General features: G+C 38.6%; 1 protein-coding gene across 1 annotated transcript in view; it reads left to right on the plus strand.

The window, feature by feature from the left end:
- Nucleotides 1–19,147, plus strand: part of ift70 (intraflagellar transport 70) — a 55,721-nt gene that overhangs the window by 20,393 nt on the left and 16,181 nt on the right. Inside the window, exons 9-14 of the mRNA XM_078418465.1 lie at nucleotides 3,585–3,737; nucleotides 6,564–6,629; nucleotides 8,815–8,868; nucleotides 10,406–10,471; nucleotides 11,740–11,816; nucleotides 13,251–13,461. Of these exons, the coding sequence (XP_078274591.1) occupies nucleotides 3,585–3,737; nucleotides 6,564–6,629; nucleotides 8,815–8,868; nucleotides 10,406–10,471; nucleotides 11,740–11,816; nucleotides 13,251–13,461 (627 nt within the window). The remainder of the gene's footprint in view (nucleotides 1–3,584; nucleotides 3,738–6,563; nucleotides 6,630–8,814; nucleotides 8,869–10,405; nucleotides 10,472–11,739; nucleotides 11,817–13,250; nucleotides 13,462–19,147) is intronic.

Genomic DNA, 19,147 nt, shown 5'->3' on the forward strand with positions numbered 1-19,147 from the left:
GGATGCCAGTTTCAGCTCCATTGTCCTTTAGTGTCCCAGGCGATCCTCCCGCATGCCAATCATCTGGCTGAGTTCCTGCACATTTTTGTCGCACAGGTAGTGGTACAGGTTGGTGGCTTCCTCAGCACAGGGTGTATTTTCTGGCGAAGCCACTGCGCTGCTCCCAGTGTCCTGGAGCTGGGGCCCATTGGCCACTGCACTGCTCCCGGTCTCCCGGAGCTGGGGCCCATTGGCCACTGCACTGCTCCCGGTCTCCCGGAGCTGGGGCCTATTGGCCATTGTGCCGCTCCCGGTCTCCCGGAGCAGGGGCCCATTGGCCGTTGTGCCGCTCACGGTCTCCCGGAGCAGGGGCCCATTGGCCGTTGTGCCGCTCACGGTCTCCTGGGGCAGGGGCCCATTGGCCGTTGTGCCGCTCACGGTCTCCTGGGGCTGGGGGGTAACAGACACGTTCTTTCTCTTACCTTCCTCCTCCCCCGTTTTCTTCCTCTGCCTCTGCCTCCGTTGTCGGCTCTTCCTGGTCGTCTCATCCTCCGATGCGGAGAGGCTGCTGGCCTCGTCCTGGGAGAGGACTCTTTTTTGGGACTTGCTTGCCCCCTCCGCCTTTTTCTCCGTGCGCACAGCCTTCAATGTTTTCCTCGACTGTACCACCTTCCATTCCTCCTCTTCCTGTTCCCCCTCTTCCATCGACTCACCCTCGTGGGCGGGGGCCTGGGGGGCTCTGTCCTGCGGTTGGGGGCTCCTGGTGGTCGCGTTGTCCTCGCCCCTGCTCTCCTTTCCTTTTTGGACTTTTTCCGTGGTAGGAGGCGTCTCTTCCACCCTGGGGGTGCTGGCAGCGGCCCCTCTTATCGCCTGTGCATAAGTGCTTGCTCTTTTAGGGCAGGCCCTGTAAAGGTGGCCTGCCCCCCCACACAGGTTGCAGCTCTTACTCTCTTTACAATCCCTTGTCTCGTGGCCTTCTAACTTGCAGTTTCTGCAGACGACTGTCCTGCATTCTGCCGCCACGTGCCCAGGTTTGTTGCATTTCCTGCACACCCTGGGCTGCCCCACGTACGTCATGTAGCCCCGGTTCCCTCCGATAGCGAACACCGAGGGAGGGTGGACAATGAATCCCTTCCCGTCCACTCTCAGCTTCACCTTTACCTGCCTCTTGCTCGTCCAGATCCCGAACAAGTCCTTTATGTCCACGCAGTTCCCGGCCCCTTCGACGTAGCGCGCAAGGAAGGTGAGGACATCCACGACGGGCACATGTGGGTTAAACATGTGCACCGTGATCATCCGTTCCCTCTGGGTGGGGAGGGTGAAGAGCGGCTGCACCTTCAGGAGCGACAGCGGGGCTTCATCCCCCTTCTCCCGGAAGTCCTGCAGCAACTTCTGCCATCCCGTCGGGTTCTGGAAGGTAACGTCGAAATATCCGTTACCTGGGAAGTCCTGGAGGCAGAAGATGTCCCCGGCCTTGAATCCACAGGCCTCCAGCAGCACCTTCTTGATGAAGAGATCCCTTGAGAAAGGGTTCCCCTCCTTGAGGTCTTTCACCGATACTCGCAGGGTATTCCGGATACCCTGCCCTCCAGCTCCACTTGCTACTGCCATCCCACCTGGATAAGGGTGTTAGGTTGGTTACCCAACCAGCATGGATCCACCCCTAAACCAGACACGTGCTCCTGACCCCCGCTCCTCGTCGATGATCTAATGCAAATACTGCTCTTATACTTACACTGTTCTTATAAGAACATTTGATTGTGCGAACAGATACTACACTTGATCTTAGCCAAAAGGCCGTAGAGTCCTGACCAGGTGACTATAGAAATGATCCTTAAAAGTATACAATCAAAATTATTACAATCAAGCTGTCCACAGTGTACAGAAACAGGATAAAGGGAATAACATTTAATGCAGGATAAGGTCCAGTAAAGTCCGATTAAAGACAGTCTGAGGGTCTCCAGTGAGGTAGATGGTAGGTCAGGACCGCTCTCCAGTTGGTGATAGGATAGTTCCGTTGTCTCATAACAGCTGGGAAGAAACTGTCCCTGAACTTATAGGTGTGCGTTTTCACACTTCTGCACCTCTTGCTTGATGGGACTGTGGAGAAGAGGGAGTGTCCAGGTTGTGACTGGTCCTTGATTATACTGGTGACCTGGATGTAGCTGTTCCCAAATCGTGCTGTGATACATCCTGAGAAAATGTTTTCTACGACGCATCTGTAGAAGTTGGTAAGAGTGAGAATCATGTTGTTTAGGATATCACTAATTAGGTCATGGGCAGCTCAGTATGATTGGAACTGTGTCAACATTTTTTTTTTTAAACTTGAAATATTTGACTCAAACAGTTAACTAAAAACTATTCCTTTATGATTAGTTGCTAAAAGTGATTTGCTCTACAATTATCCAGTGGTTATGCATGTAGCCTTTTAGATTTGTAGCCAAGGCCAACATAACAACCTTGAAAGTAAACAAAGTAATAGTCGAAAGGATTTATTCCACTGGTTTAAAACTGATTTACAAAGGAGTCAAAATAAATTACAGCTTTTCAAAACAAGACAATAATTCTGTAATTTTTAAAAGGAATCTAAAAGCTTGGATCTCCTTGGGCATATCACCAGAGGCTATTGTTAGAGAGGATTTGGTCCAGAGAGCCAACAAGTCTGTTCCTTTTTGTCAGCCAGGTACAGGTGTAATCATGAAGGGACTGAGGAAAGACCGGTGCAATAGAAGCTTCTGGGAATAGCTGAGGAAAGAGAAAGTTATTGCCCCATTTTGCTCAGTGGGATTGATTAAAATCAATCAAACAATCACTGTGCAAACTGATAGGATTTCCTATTGTCAAGTTCAGGTCCAGAAGTCAGAAACCAGGTCAGTTCGGGTCCATATTTGGCATAATGGCCAAATATGCTGGCCATTAATGCCATGGGCCTGACACAACTGAGATTTGACTGCCAGATAAATAGCTGTCTTTTATCTGAAATATACGGTGGAGGAAATTGTCCTGAAGATCAGCTGGGCATTGTACCATGGCTGGATTTAGAAATAGTGGATGGAAGCAATATAATGCCTAGAAATAGAAGTGGAGTTAGCAACACAGAGGAACATAGAGCATGATATGAAATTAGTGCAAACAAGGCTTTTGACAGTGGTGGCACAGTGGTGCCATGGTAGAAATGCTGCCTCACAGCACCAGAGACCCGGGTTCGATCTTGACGACGGATGCTGTCTGTACAGAGTTTGTACATTCTCCCTGTGACTCTGTGAGTTTTCTCCAGGTGCTCCGGTTTCCTCCCACACTTGAAAGATGTGCAGGATTGTCGGTTAATCGGCTTCAGTAAAAATTGTAAATTGTCCCTACTGTGTAGAATAGTATTAGTGTACAGGGTGATCGCTGGTCAGCGTGGGCTCAGTGGGCCAAAGGGTCTGCATCTATAAAATCTAAAGTCAAAAGGTAACAAATGAAGAAGGGTGGGAATAAAAGAGATATTGAGAATCTAAATCTAATCGGAAGCTTGTACCTCGAGCTTTCTTTGTAAGAAATGTATCTCTTTTATTTGAATGACATAATCAAGCCTGCAGTAATTTACTGTACTTTCTCATTAGGAACTTGACCCAGTCACTCTTCATAACCAAGCCCTGATGAACATGGACTCCAAACCAACTGAGGGTTTTGAAAAACTACAGTTCTTACTCCAACAGAACCCTTTTCCACCAGAAACCTTTGGCAACCTACTTCTTTTGTACTGCAAATATGAAGTGTGTTTATGTGCAAGTTTTCTATATCATTTGAAAATAAGCATTTCTACTTTTATTTTCTTCAGTTTACAGTCTATGTTTTATTAGACTAAGTTTTTTTTTTGCTGAAGTTAGAACACAATTAATTCTGAGCAAGAGAAAGAAGTTTTATTAACCCAAATAGTCTTTCCATCAGCCATAAAGCACAAGAGCCTGATGTATTTGTCTGGATGTGTGTCGATCTAATAACACTCAAGAAACTCAAAACTATCCCAAATAAAACAGCCAGCTTGATTGGCAGCTCACATGGCACCTTAAACATTCTCATTCTCCATCTCGATCTGCAAGGTCAGCTATGTATGCAGTTCAGCCAATTGTCCTTTTTCATTCATTTAAAATTGTTTTGGAACATAGGATTTATATTGAGTGGTCGATCCACTACTGTGCAGCCACTGATGTAGATTTTTCTCAGCATAATGAAAACAAGAGCAAGATGCAAGGTGGAAAAATATAAAGCAGAAAACAATTTAGGTGAAAGTAACTTTACAAGAATTCAGTTTGCTGCTAACTAATTAAATTCCTCGTTTCATATGGTGGATCCATTTATGAAATTCAATGTGTACTAGACCAAGTTGGGCCAAAACCTCTCCTGCATTGGTGCAGCACCCTGTCCTCCCCCCTCCCCTCTCTCCTCAACCCCCCCCTCTCCCTTCTCCCCGACACCCCCCTTCCCCCCTCCCTCCCTCCTCCCCCCCTCCCTCCCTCCTCCCCCCATCCCCTCTTTTTAAACTTTGAAATGTGAATAACTATAAAAATGTAAGACCGATTTCAATAAAACTACTTGCATTATCACTAAAGTGACAATGGTGAGTAAGGTGGGCTTAAAATTGTCGTGCTATCGTGTACCGTTTTGGCTGAAGTTCAGTCACAAACAAGATAACAAACGAGAGTTTTAGTATATAGATAACAAAAAGTAAAAGTTGACAGTTTTGGACATAATTTATAAAACTAATTGCAATAGAGAAAATATTAAGACTTGAGATGAATGATGTCTCAAACCTAATGATTTTAACTCCAGAATACTAAAAGTAGGTCAGGAAATTACAGATATGTTAATAGTAATTTTGTAAATTTCTGGACTTGGAAGCTATGACATTAATTTGATGAATTGCCAATGTCTTGTTAGAGTCTACAAAGAGTGGAACAGAAAGATAAGGTATAATCTAGTTAATCTAATATCAATGCTAGGAAAGCTACAGGAATATGTCATTTAGACAAAGTGAATAAATAAAGTAAAGCTGAATAGTGATGGTATACATTTAAGAAGGGTAACATTTTCAGAGCATTACTAACATAGTAAAAATCTCAAAATGTTATCATATCATATCATATCATATATATACAGCCGGAAACAGGCCTTTTCGGCCCACCAAGTCCGTGCCGCCCAGCGATCCCCGTACATTAACACTATCCTACACCCACTAGGGACAATTTTTACATTTTACCCAGCCAATTAACCTACATACCTGTACGTCTTTGGAGTAATTATCTAAATTACACTCTAGCAAAGTTTGATAATAGAATTATTGTAAAAATGAAGCCATGCTTCATTGCTTACCATTCTCAATTCGTTTGTAATTGATTTTCATCATGAGTCAAATGGCATTGGAGTTTATTCCAGTTTAGTGAGTAAAATTGTTGCATGTTTAATCAAACAAATTTTAGTAGAGGTATGGATTCTCCCTCAAAACCTTTTGAATGCCAGGTTGCATCCAAATGTGTTCACGTTCAAAATAGAGGTCGGCAAAGGGTGACAGTAGTCAGTTAATGCTCCACCCATCTGTGACACAAGATCATGGCAATTTTAATCATCACGTCAAATTGACTTCAAGTCCTTTGGATTGTGGATTTTGGATTATCCTGAAGGGAGCAGGATTTGAGGCAGCTCAGATCTGTTTTTTTCACAGCAGGAAAATATACACTTGTTACTTTTCCATCCATATACAGCCAAGAGGAGCAGGGAAGGGGTTTTTTTCTGGGTGCTACAGCACTTCAGTCAGCCATGGTCATCTCCTCCCAGAATTCACCTACTACATTTACAACCGTTTTGGACTGTTTTATGTTGAGGAATCAATTTCTGAGAATAATAAAATGTTCTGCTAGTTGTTCAAAAATAGTTTAAAATTATTAGTGATAGTTAAAGCATGTATTGTTATTTAAGATATTAAATAATAGTTTTTTTCATAACATTTTAATACCTTTAAATTAACAATGTAGGTCTACGTTTGAAATCTATCTTAATGACATTTTTCCATCTATTAAAGGCAGTAGATATTAAAGAGTTTGCAGCATGCTCAAATATTTTATAGCCTGACAAGATAAGAATACAATTTTCATGTGCATAATCAGTTGTTGATTTGCAGAATAAACATGGTTGTCTATCATGCACAAACAGACATACTTATATTCTGACCGGCTTCAGATCTGGCAAATTAAATTTTGCAGTCTGTTAGAATATGCATGATTCATATGCGTGTATGTATGTGCACAAATTAAAAGGGTAGATTAATTGTTTCTCAATGTATCAATATTGCTGTGAAATTATGCTTTTGGTATTTTAGTGCAATTGAAGTGCATATTTTCTTTTAAATAGAAAAGTATGATTGATTTTAAGGCACTGTATTTATACCATGTGAAATAGAATTAATTTTATGTTTTGACAAATGGGAAATATGGAAAAACTTACTAAAATATAATTTGCATGTTTACCTCCGGTAGAAAGATTACAAATAATGTTTTCGTGGGAAAACTCACAACTGGTGAACTATTTTGTTTTACTTTTTCCAGTATTTTGACTTGGCTGCAGATGTTTTGGCTGAAAATGCTCATCTTACGTACAAGTTTCTCACACCGGTAAGATAGTGAAGTTTATCAATTTCACAAAGAAGCCATGTTTTCTTTCTACTTACAACAAAAAATGCATAACACAAATGTTTTAGTAAGGTATTAAGTAGCAGCATTTCAAAGTAGTGATAAAAAAAGAGTTATGCATCTAAATAAACCCCAGTTAGCAAAGAGTTGTGGATGTGCAGAGAAAATAATTAATTTTTGTAAAATATTTCATATTCCATACGACTAACTTTTGTTTGCCTTCTATATCTTCTTAAATGCAGTGGCTCAGCTTGTACCCTAAGGTATCACAGTGCTTTAGTCAAGATAATATAATCCACATTTTTTCCATAGTCATAATTTAACATATATTCGCAGGATCACTTTTATGTCTGCACTGTAGCATGTCAAAATCAATATATCCTTCTTTAAATGAATTGCCATAAACTGAATGTAGTACACAGTTGAGCTCCAATTCATACTCTGATCACTGAAATGTAACTTCCTGCCCTTTGTATTCTAGTATACCTCTTAATTTCTCTTCGTACTCTTCCACTAACCTTTAGTTAACTTTTGTACTAAGATAGCTGAATGTCTTCAGTTCCTAGTTTCTCGTCATTTGAAAAAAGCACAGTGCCCAAAATGCACCACTCTACCAGTAATTATCTCCACATCTTTGTCGATCGGTACTCAATCAGAAAATGTACAGGTTCCAACTTACCCTCACACACCTCATGCCCACAACTCGCAGTTCATACACACTTTTGGCTTTTCTATCATATCTACGTGTCCCAAACATTGGCAATCGTCCTTTCCTTGTAGTAAAAGGGAGTGCATGGCATTAGACAGCAGGAAAAGGAAAGGGAGGTCGGGCTCACTGAACCCCAGGGAACGTGATAGTGAACGTCATCATGGAAATGAGCTTCTCTGAGAAGGTGGCCACTGTCTGATCTGGAGATGAGGAAATAATGAGGAGATCTGCGTGCCGGATTTTATGTTGGAACAGTTCTCATTTATCCATGCCTTTATTTTGACTTACAAGCTGCAGGTGACTTCTAAAGTTTGACTTCTCCAACTTTAGATAGTTCCTCTGTCCCTCTCTTCCCCTCCCCATTCCCAATTCTCCCTCTATCTTCCTGTCTCCACCTATATTCTTCCTTTGTCCCGCCCCCCCTGACATCAGTCTGAAGAAGGGTCTCGACCCGAAACGTCACCCATTCCTTCTCTCCTGAGATGCTGCCTGACCTGCTGAGTTACTCCAGCATTTTGTGAATAAATACCTTCGATTTGTACCAGCATCTGCAGTTATTTTCCTACAAGCTGCAGGTGAATGCATTCACGAAAGCATGCATTTGCTTTCTTCGCTCCCCTCTCCACGTTTCAATCCTTTCCTCATTTCAGGTTACCAAGAACTCCCCCGGTTTCCGAAAGGATAGTGAACTCAATGAAACGGTGTCATCCCGCAACAGTGGCATAGTCGCTTGTAGTGCGGGTGACTGACGGTGAATTTCTAGCCCACTGTCACTCATCTTACTCGCCCACATGCAAGAAATTGAATCTGTTTATACTTTCTAGGCCAAGGCATGTAAATGGTTTGCATGCGCTGAGACATGAGGCACAAGTGCACAGGGGCAGGGGAGAAGTAGTGCAACTGCAAACATTCCACAAAGTGTCTCACTACATCTGCTGCAGGGAGTATTGAGAATATTTCGGTGTGCTGAGCTGCAGAAAGAAATTGGATATAGATATAACTGGATTCCCTTTATATCGATGAAAATATCTAGATTCATTTGAAGTGGCATCATACATCATATAAAATCCCTGTCATCCATGCAAACATCACTGCTTAAAGTCGACATTAAAAAGTCACGACACAGTTCAGTTGAGGGCTTCAACTGCAGATGATCTGATCGATAGGTGAGGTAAGATTATGTAGGTGATCTGTATTTAGGTATTGTTCCCTCACCCCTGCAACTCCATGGTTTGTTGTATTCATATACAATTTTGGTTTTGTAGGTTCTTCTACAGCCTTTGAAAAGCTAGCTTGAATCTAAAAAGTCATATATTTCCAGAGTATTTAACACTTCTTAAGTTCTTTGCATTGTTTTAAATAGAACTTTGATATGAATCCTCTGAAAAGTGTGAGGAGTTACTACATTACTACTTTTCAAGGATGTCTGTAGATTTATCTTTTCTTTTAATTGTACAGTACTTGTATGAATTCCTGGATGCCATGATAACCTGTCAGACAGCACCAGAAGAGGTAAGAGATCTTTTACTTGACTTTTCTTAACGGTTTTAAGTACTTTGAATTTTAAAGATGCCACATGAATATAAGTTGTTATTAAAGAACTATGGAAAAAGTTGAACTTTGGTCAATAAGACGAGAATATTACCATAACATCCATCCTAAATCCATTAGGCATGTAAATAAAATATATAATAATTAACAGATGTACACAACAATAAAGTAAACAGAAACTAAAACTTTTTAAATTCAAAAATACACTCGTATTCAGAGAGTTGTGAATCTGTGGAATTCTCTGCCTCAGAAGGCAGTGGAGGCCAATTCTCTGAATGCATTCAAGAGAGAGCTAGATAGAGCTCTTAAGGATAGCAGAGTCAGGGGGCATGGGGAGAAGGCAGGAACGGGGTACTGATTGAGAATGATCAGCCATGATCACATTGAATGGCGGTGCTGGCTCGAAGGGCCGAATGGCCTCCTCCTGCACCTAGTGTCTATTGTTTATAAACAATTAATAAAATTGAAGCTAATTGGATTGCAAAAAATATAAATTGCTTGTACTTTGCTCCCTTACAGATATTATTCTCTATTGAAGTGAATAGAATGCAATTCTGGCACCAGCCTTAACTTGGTACAAGTTCAGCAGGCAGATTTTGCAGCCTTTGTGTGGCTATTTTACTTTCTGTCATTTGTGTTTGAACTACAGAGCAGTTGGTAGAGCTGGTGTCCCACAGCGCCAGAGACCTGGTTCAATCCTAACCTCGTGCTATCTGTGTGGAGTTTGCACGTTCTCCCTGTGACCGCGTGAATGTCCTCTGAGTGCTCCAGTTTCCTCCCACATCCCAAAGATGTGTGGGTTTGCTGGTTAATTGGCCTCTGTAAAAATTGCCCCTGGTGTGTCAGGAGCGGATGACAGAGTGGAATAACACAGAACTAGTGTGAACGGATGCTCGCTGGTCAGCGCGGACTCAATCAGCCAAAGGGTCTGTTTCTATGCTGTGTCTCTAAAACAAAACTACATAAGAAGTCCAACATTGGAGAGGAGTCTAGCATCAGGGAACACCAGGAAGAGTGTGCACCAAGTCTGGGATTTCCATGTTTGTTTATAAAGTCTGCCCGTGTCATTGGTTCATGGAAAATTATTGTCTGGTCTGTGGAGCCCTTTCAGCATTTTTGCCATAAGATCTCATCCAAGGTCTTTCTACATCGTCCATTCATACTGTTGGTCTACACCTATCGGTCAAGCCAGTTTTACATATGGTGGCAGCTATTGTAATGTAAGTCAGCTGAGTGGTCTAATTTTTTTTTTCCCCCCAGTATTATTAATAGAGATGATTCAAGAGCAAGCTTCCAGTGACAACAATACTTTCCAAAGTGGTGCAACTGTGAAACAAAACAATTCCCATGTTTCTGCAGAACATCAAAATGTAGAAAAAATTCAGAAGGAATTTAGCTTAAAGTCTAGAGTCCTGTACACAGCAGAATCGCTGATGCTTAGAAGACAGTTTGAAATACTAACAATAAACCTTTATTTTGATTCTATACATTTTTATAGGCATTCAGAAAATTTGATGAAATGGCTGGTAAACTCACTGAACAGTTACGGAAATTGACAAAACAGGTAGATATTAAAAAATAATAATTGTTCATAATTTAGATTAAATATTGGTATGCATGTAATGCTTAGTTTTATTACTTCCATTTATAATAAAAAATGAGTAGTTTAGTGATATCACAATGCAATAAGAACAGCTATAATTTAATCACTGCTTTTCTGGCACAGTACTCTTGATTTATTATGTTACTGTTATAATGATGAGAAATCTATCATTGTTGGTGATCACCAGCTATTCATTCTGTTTCAGGACAACTTGGAGAAGTTTGAACATTCTTTCTCAGTTTGATAATTGCGAGTTAAAAATAACAGTAAAGCTTCTCTAAAGAGCCATTGTAAGCAGCAGCTCACAGCAATATAAGCTTGCTGAGGGGGTTTAGAGGGAATAGAGTTCGTAGGACTCTTGTAGATATTGGATTGCTGGCTGTCCAATAATTCAAAGCTGCATTTAGATGGGTAATAGTTATGGTTGAATTTAAGCGCAAGAAAATTAATTCAAATTTCAACATCACTTTGCAAAATATAACTGAGAATTGTTTTAAACTCTGTTAAACAATCTCGTATATATATATATATATATATATATATATATATACGAGATGTAGTAAGGAGAATGGGTCATACATTCAATTCAGAGTTTAAAACAATTCTCAGTTATATTTTGCAAAGTGATGTTGAAATTTGAATTTATTTTCTTGCGCTTAAATTCAACCATAACTATTACCCATCTATATATATATATCCTTCATGGCACTGCTACACTGAAAGAAGTCCAAAAGAATATTTCATAAAAACAGAACTGCAGATTACTCCTTCTAATCACAGAGACTGCATATTCTTTGACTCCTTTATTTGTCTTTTAGCCATTGACACACGCTTTTACTGTGCCAATAGTTGACTTGCCTGAGACTTCGAAAGCAACATTAACTAATATTGAATTGCTATAAGGCAAAATTAAGTACAAAGTAATTATAAAAGATTTTTCTTCCATTTTATAGAAATAGTTTAAAAAAATTAGATCCAGTCATAAAATAGAGATGAGATGTTCATTGTCAGAACTCAATCTGTTCTTCCCTCCCTTCTGACAATTGCAATTACAAAATGTGATCTTTTGATATTCTTCTGTGCGTAGAGGATCAGCCATGCATCCATGCCTCGATGATCATTGTCTAAAAAATGAAGCGAAGCTCACTTTATCTTGCAGGAAAAAATGAAAGGTTTTGGTATCGTACTATGGTGAATGCATAACGCAGCAACATTTATTTTCCATTCAGGTACAGGAAGCAAGACATAATCGAGATGATGAAGCTGTAAAAAAGGCTGTAAATGACTATGATGAAGCACTTGAGAAGTGAGTTGCTTTCAGAAAACCCTTTAAATAAGTGATTGAGATTATAAATTTGACTCGGGGGAGGGAATAGCAGTTTCTAAGTGATTACTAAAATATCATGGTATCCAGTTTTTGTTTTAAATGTTAAAAGTAGATTATTTGGATATGAAAGCATTGTTTAAGAAATTTACTTTTGGCCAGAAAGTTGGGGATATTTTCTCAAAGTTCATAAAGACATTCTCATAGTTTGTAATGATGTGGAGCAAATTCTTGTAACAACTAAAATGGGCTTGTCATCTATTTACAAACAGATCCATGTTGGACACTTTCCAGCATTCCATCATCCATCCACATTCAATAGATCCCTGAATTAAAATTTCTAACTCTACATAATTGATTTTCTTATCTTGCACAAGAGACCAGGAAAAATACTTGGGAGATGTCATGGATTATTATTTGTTCTAAAACATCAGATTCAAAGAGGGGGAAAAAGTGTTTCTTTGTGCTTAAGAATGCTCCTGCACAGTGGCTCTTGCAGGAACTCCAGACGTATGATTCTTTGACATGACAAGGTTGAGCTCAGGATGCACAAGCCCCCTGCTTCAGCCCCCATCTACTGAGGGCTAGGCAGGGGCTGCATGAAGGAATAGGTGCTTGAACCTCTTCCTACACAAAGAAGTATCACTGATCACTGCTATATTTTCTAAAATTATGGCACAACTAAAGAGAAATACTCTGGAGAGGGAAAAATCAATTTATGTGTCAAGGTGGTGCAGCGTGTAGAGTTGCTGCCTTACAGTGCCAAAGACCCGGGTTCGATCTTGACTATGGGCGCTGTCTGTACGGAGTTTGTCCGTTCTCCCCGTGACCTGCGTGGATTTTCTCTGAGATCTTCAGTTTCCTCCCACACTCCAAAGATGTACAGGTTTGTAGGTTAATTGGCTTGGTATAAATGTATAGTGTCCCTAGTGTAGGACAGTGTTAATGTGCGAGGATCGCTGGCCGGCACGGATTCGGTGGGCCGAAGGACCTGTTTCCACACTATCTCTAAACTAAACTAAACTAGATGTCAAAAGCCTTCCAACAGAGCCTAAAAAAATACAAATAAAACAATTTTGAAATGTTGATAAGGTGAAAAGGGAAGGACAGAATAAAAGGGATCATGGGGTGAATGCATGAAATAGCATCATTTCTCAAATGGAGTTATTATTGTAAGTTATTTTTTTCACATGTGGTCATTATCATATTAGAGACAAACTCTACTTGCATCTGCAAGATTGCAATGCAAGGTGACATTCCCCAGGATGAGAACTCCAGTATCCCTGGGGAACACTCCCACAGCCACCAGACTAGGGATAATACAGTGGCGATTTGTTCGATTTAAAAAAAATGTATGCATTTTATTAAGTTTGCACCTTCATTATTCTAAAGCAAATGGAATACATTTTTTTTAAGGTACATTCCAGTGCTTATGGCTCAGGCCCGAATCTATTGGAACTTGGAAAACTACCAAATGGTTGAGAAAATCTTCCGAAAGTCAGTGGAGTTCTGCAATGAGCATGATGTTTGGAAACTGAATGTTGCCCATGTTCTCTTTATGCAAGAAAACAAGTATAAAGAGGCAATAGGCTTCTATGAACCAATTGTGAAAAAACATTACGATAACGTAAGGCACCAATGTTTGCATGCTTGTTTTAACAACAATAGTAAATTGTCATCATGCATCCTCAATAACTTTTATTGCCTGCATTTATTACCTGCTTAGTTTTAATGCTACCAGAATTTTGTAAAGATGAATTTAGGTATTGATAGTTCATTATGAATATGATTGCAAATAGTATTTAGAATTTTTACTCGTAGCTAATCAACTTTTGTGAGCTATAGTATATCTGCATCCTATGCTGATAGGTGCTCATAATGTGAGTTTATTTGCTACCAGTGCTTCACACTGAATCTCAAATTCAGTTTTTAAAAATTAAATAGAAAAATACTCAGTTAAAACAAACATAGTACTTGAACAGTGTTGGTCAATCAATCACCACAACATTTCTTATGGAAATTTGTTTGCTTTCTTGGAAGTGCCCCTCTTAACTCTGTGATCAAGATTTTTGCTCCACCCAAGAATTCAAGTTGATAGGCATAATCATCATTGAATTATTTTCATATGCTGAATTTTCTCCAATTGATAACAAATTGTACCCAGTAAGTGCCAGTGTTAATGTATGGCTAATAAGTGGCCTTGAATTCGCAATGCAGTAAGCCAGTTTTCTTCTTAATCAACTCATAGCAAATAGGACTACATTTTACAGGATATTAAATGCATGTCTCTGATCTTTTAAATTCCATGGCATTCTTAAAGTTAGAGGCTAATGAATTTGGTACATAATAGTGGTATAGAATAATCCCTGATAGATTCAATGGAAGAAATTAAATACATCCATAAAGAAGTGGATTAAAACATTATAAATAGGCTGTTTAAGGTTTGACTTAATATTGCGACCTTGTAATTTCAGTGATGGGAATTCAATATATTTTCAGAAATAAGATTAATTTCCCATGTTTTTTTTTTTAATTGCCTATCATAAAGCTTCATAGTTATCTGATTATCTATTTTTAAACATGTACCTTTTAGTTTTCCTATGAGCTTTTGAATTCTAAATTCCATTAAGATTTAGAATTCATCTCCGTAAGAAAATGGTTGATTAAGCGCATTAAATCTTTTTAATTACATGGAAAGGATTATTATAAATATAATTGCTCAGAGGGGCTGTTGCTCTTGCAATGAGGATTAAACACAAAATTTACACACTTTTTTCAAAAATATACTTTATCGATAATAACATATACAGGAAATGCTGTCAGTACACATTATTCTTTACCTCCATTGTACCGTCTAATCAATACATTCTCTTACAATACATCAATGAAAGTAGCTGAGAGCCTGTAACACAGGATGCAGTGCCTTGGTGTCCATTGATGGTGGCAGTACCCAAGACTATCCTTCCCCACAAAAGCCTTTGGGATAACTGCACCAAGGTTCAACGTGTTCCTTAGTGTATGCTCCTGCTTCTGGAATGGTGTAATGGTGCCAGTCAGTAGCAATAAGTTACTGATTTCTCCTGGCAATGGAAGACCAGTACTTTTTGGCGAGACTTTGTGCCTCCAGCCTGTTAGTGATCTTCTAATAATGATTCACAAAATGCTGGAGTATGTTTGTCTCAATCCATGTCTCTTGGAACAGCCTGTCGGTCACAGAGATCTCTGCTATGCAGCTATTTGTGGCTTTCAAAACCATTAAAGGTTTTGTTAGAGTACGTAAGGAGAAGCCATATCCCTTGATTGAAGTAACTTGGGGACACAGCTTTTAAATAAAATGTGAAAGATAAGATCAAATGTTTTTATGTTAATAATGTGGAATGCATTGTTGAAAGGGAAGTAGATTCAGTGGAAACATTCAAATAAGAGTCGGAAATTATTTGTTGGGGATAAAAATTGTAGGACTACAGGAAAAGACCAACACATGAGATTTATTAGAATTCTTTCAATGTGTCTGCAAAGAAAGGTTGAATGTCCTATACAGAAAGGAGCAATGTTTTTATGTATCGTTTAGGTTCTGGACTGCGAATACTTTTAACTTGACCAAATTACTAACACCTTCCAATGTGTTTAATATAACATGTCATGCCTCTTTTAAACAATTTTAATTTCCTCCATATTATATTTTAAAACTGAAACAAAATAATTATGAAGATAGACACAAAAAGCTGGAATAACTCGGCGGGACAGACAGCATTTCTGGAGAGAAGAAATGGGTGACGTTTCGGGTTGAGACCCTTCTGTCCCACTGAGTCACTCCAGCTTTTTGTGTCTATCTTCGGTTTAAACCAGCATCTGCAGTTCCTTCTTACTAATTACATATCACTTTCAACTTTTACTTATCTCTACTGATTCATTGGTCCAGTAAGTAATTTTTTGATCCACTGTTGACTGTAGCTTAAGTTTTAATCTGGAAGCCCTGTCACATCATACCAATGCATTACACTTTACTCAATTTGAATCTGGTCCTGCATGCATATGAATACTATGTCACACATTGTTTCCTATCCATATGCAACTGGCAAACAGTGGGTTTGAATAATGGAGCAGATGTAATCTGAAGAGCTAAGGCCAGTTACTCTGTTGTTCCTTTTGTTCTTACCTTCGCTGATTCAGGAAGATATTTAGAGGATGCATTGATCATCTGTAAGATAATTTCCAGTTTTACCCTCTCCCCTCTCTGCTATCAGTCTCAAAACTAGCCATCTCCATCCACTGCCCACTAGATCATACCCCTCCAAATTGTCTCCCTTAGCCTGTCTCAAACTTCTCCTCAATCCCTCTGAACGTTATATGCAACATTCATCTCCTAGCAACAATCTCTGCCACCTACTCGGCTTTCCTCCCTGTTCCTCTTTGTATCCTCCCAACCCTTCCTACCCTTGCAATCTCTTCCCAATCATAGTAATCGCCCTCCTTCGTATCACAACACTGCCCACCGCCCCAGGCTTCTCGCAGGCTCTTCTCACCACCAAATGTCATCATCCCATTCCACAGCAAGCTCCGGAGATTGTAGAGAAAAGATCTTGCTACCTAATTGATGATCCTACTATGGATGGCAATTTGGGTAGAATATGATACTTCACCTCTGCACTAAACTGCAACTGAGAAAGGAAAACTGGTTGAAGTATTTCTAGCCTACGTTCATTGCCTATTGGATTCCCTTGATAATTGACCATTCTGCTTGTATTATGTTTTTGATAATGCATTCTTTTTAATATATTTTTTTTAATCTGTGTTTTCTGGTGGCTTTCAAATCCTTTCTTAGCCTTTTCTTATTTTCACATGTTGGTTTATAGTTTAGAGATACAGGATGGAAACAGGGCCTTTGGCCCACGGAGACCACATTGGCCATCCATCACCCGTTTACACTAGTTCTATGTTATCCACTTATGCATCCACTCCCTGCACACACTTGAGGCAATTTAGGGAGGAAAATTCGATTTTCTTTTTATATGTCATTTATAGGCCCGAGCCGCTTTTTTTAACATTCTTTATTGGTTTTCAGTCACTTACCATCAGTAGGTAGTCTTTTTGTTCAAGGATATTTATTTCACAGTTTTGTCATTTGTTTCTTAAAGTAACTCACTCTTGAGCCGCAATTCTATTCATCATTTTCTATTTTACCTCTCTTTAGCTAGTTCTTGCCTACTCTAATCTAATATCCTTGTGTTATTGTAATGATTTTCCTTGTCTTAATGGACGCCTATATGTGCCCATCAGAAGTGCAATTTCTGATTGAACATGGCAAACTTAAAGATTCCATATACCAACAACCATATAGTTGATGCCAGACAGCTGAACATTTCAGCATCGAGAGATTGTCAGCACAAATATGTGACATCTCTTTACAATATTATTACGTTGTGCTAGATTCTGCATTAGGCCAGATTATTAATATCTTCATTAGAAAAGGTTTATTTGCTATTATAGTTTAGCAATAGGGAAATTAACATATTAAAAAGTTTGCTTAATAAGATAATATTGTAAAACCTTGTTTGGAAAGAGAAATTTTAAATGTTTCTTTAAATATCGTAGAGATACTTATTTTTAGTAAAATGTAATTTCTACTTGTCACATTTTAAGGGAGATTGTTCTTAAATTATTGCATCTATATTTCATCAGGATTTGTACTTGAACATGGCAAAATTGCAGGTAATTTAGAGTCCATTCTAATCAGATTTGTTTTAGAATTATGCCAACATTAAACTGGCATTATTAAGTAATCACTATAGTGGTTAAATAGTATATGAATTTCTGAGTTGCCACTAATATTAATTCAGCAAGAGAATAATACATTTAAAATGTATTTATTCTGCTTAACTGAAGAAAACCTATATTGTCTTCTCTAGATTTTTATCATCTGCGTAGTTGGGCCACTGTAATAGCAAAATTCTTTCTCTGCAAGGGAAGTATGTTAAAATACTCAATAATGAATGAGTTTTTATGACAATTGACATTGCAATTTAATGGAGCAAAGTCTGACAGCAAGTACTGCTGTTTTGTTTTAGAGGAAGTACTCTGGTTATGTGTCTTTATGGAACAGATACCGTACATTGGCAGCAGCTTATGTTAATATGTATGTTGAGGTCTCTAAATCATTTTAATTACACTTTAAGCGTTCTTAAACTAAATTGTCACTATAAACTCCAAGCCTGACTGAAATGTAGCAAATGCAGCCATCATTCCAAAAATTAGAATTTCCTTATTATTGCTTCAGTATTAATAACATGATTAACCAATATGATTATATTGATCTACTAGAATTTTTACCAGTTACTGGTTATAAATTTTAAAAATTTAAATGATGTCAGATAAAAACTGTTTAAATTATTTGAAAAAATGGCTGCAGCAAACTTATATTTTTACATGAATGGGTAGTTTTGCTTGAAATTATAATTATAATAAAATTCCACAACAGCATGTGCTGTAACATTAAGGATAATTACTGGATTCTGGAAAAAATGGAAATTCTAATGATATTTTTATGCAATCAGGTTAATGATACAAAACTTGTCTTGTATTAAGAACATCACCAACTTGTGCCCAGTAATGGATAATGATATTGCAAAACAAAGCTTCGAATTTTAATTTCAAGAGAAGAGGTTAAAAGAACCATTCTCTGTAGGTTCACAAAGGCAAATATAAAATACAGAATGCAGGAATTTAATGAATGGGTAAAGAAAATTAATTCACGAGTGATACAGATATGGCAAAGATGAAGTTGAGAAATCGTCTTATAAGGCATCTTTGTTCACAGTACAGTCTCTGAAAAGTACCACTGAATAAATAAAGTAGATAAGAAAAGCTTGGCTGCATTAGAAAAAAAACAGATTTGATGCATACTTACCACTGCCCATTCTTACAAAGATCTGCTTTGTTAAGCTGTCTAAAATACACAGTTTATTGTAGAAGTATTGGGGAGTAGAGCCAGAGGGAGTCATTGATTTCGGCAAGAACCACTCTTCACATAACATTTCTCTTGAATTTATGCATTGCATCATTGAACCATTGTCTTATAATTCTTATAAACCGTGTTGGCCATTGAAATCAAACGTTCATCAAAGACTTACAGCTAAAACGGCAACTAGGCATGGTTGACACAGGCTTCAGTGCTTGCTATTAACTGCAGTACAAATCATTTGCAATTGTTTTATTGATGCTAAAGCAAATGTAAATTGTTTAGGTTTGTATGCTCAATTTTTTAGATGAAAAATATCTAATAACAAGATGCATCTTATTATTACAGGTATTTA

Source organism: Rhinoraja longicauda, chromosome 21, assembly GCF_053455715.1.
Source record: "Rhinoraja longicauda isolate Sanriku21f chromosome 21, sRhiLon1.1, whole genome shotgun sequence".
Classification (NCBI taxonomy): Eukaryota; Metazoa; Chordata; class Chondrichthyes; order Rajiformes; family Arhynchobatidae; genus Rhinoraja; species Rhinoraja longicauda.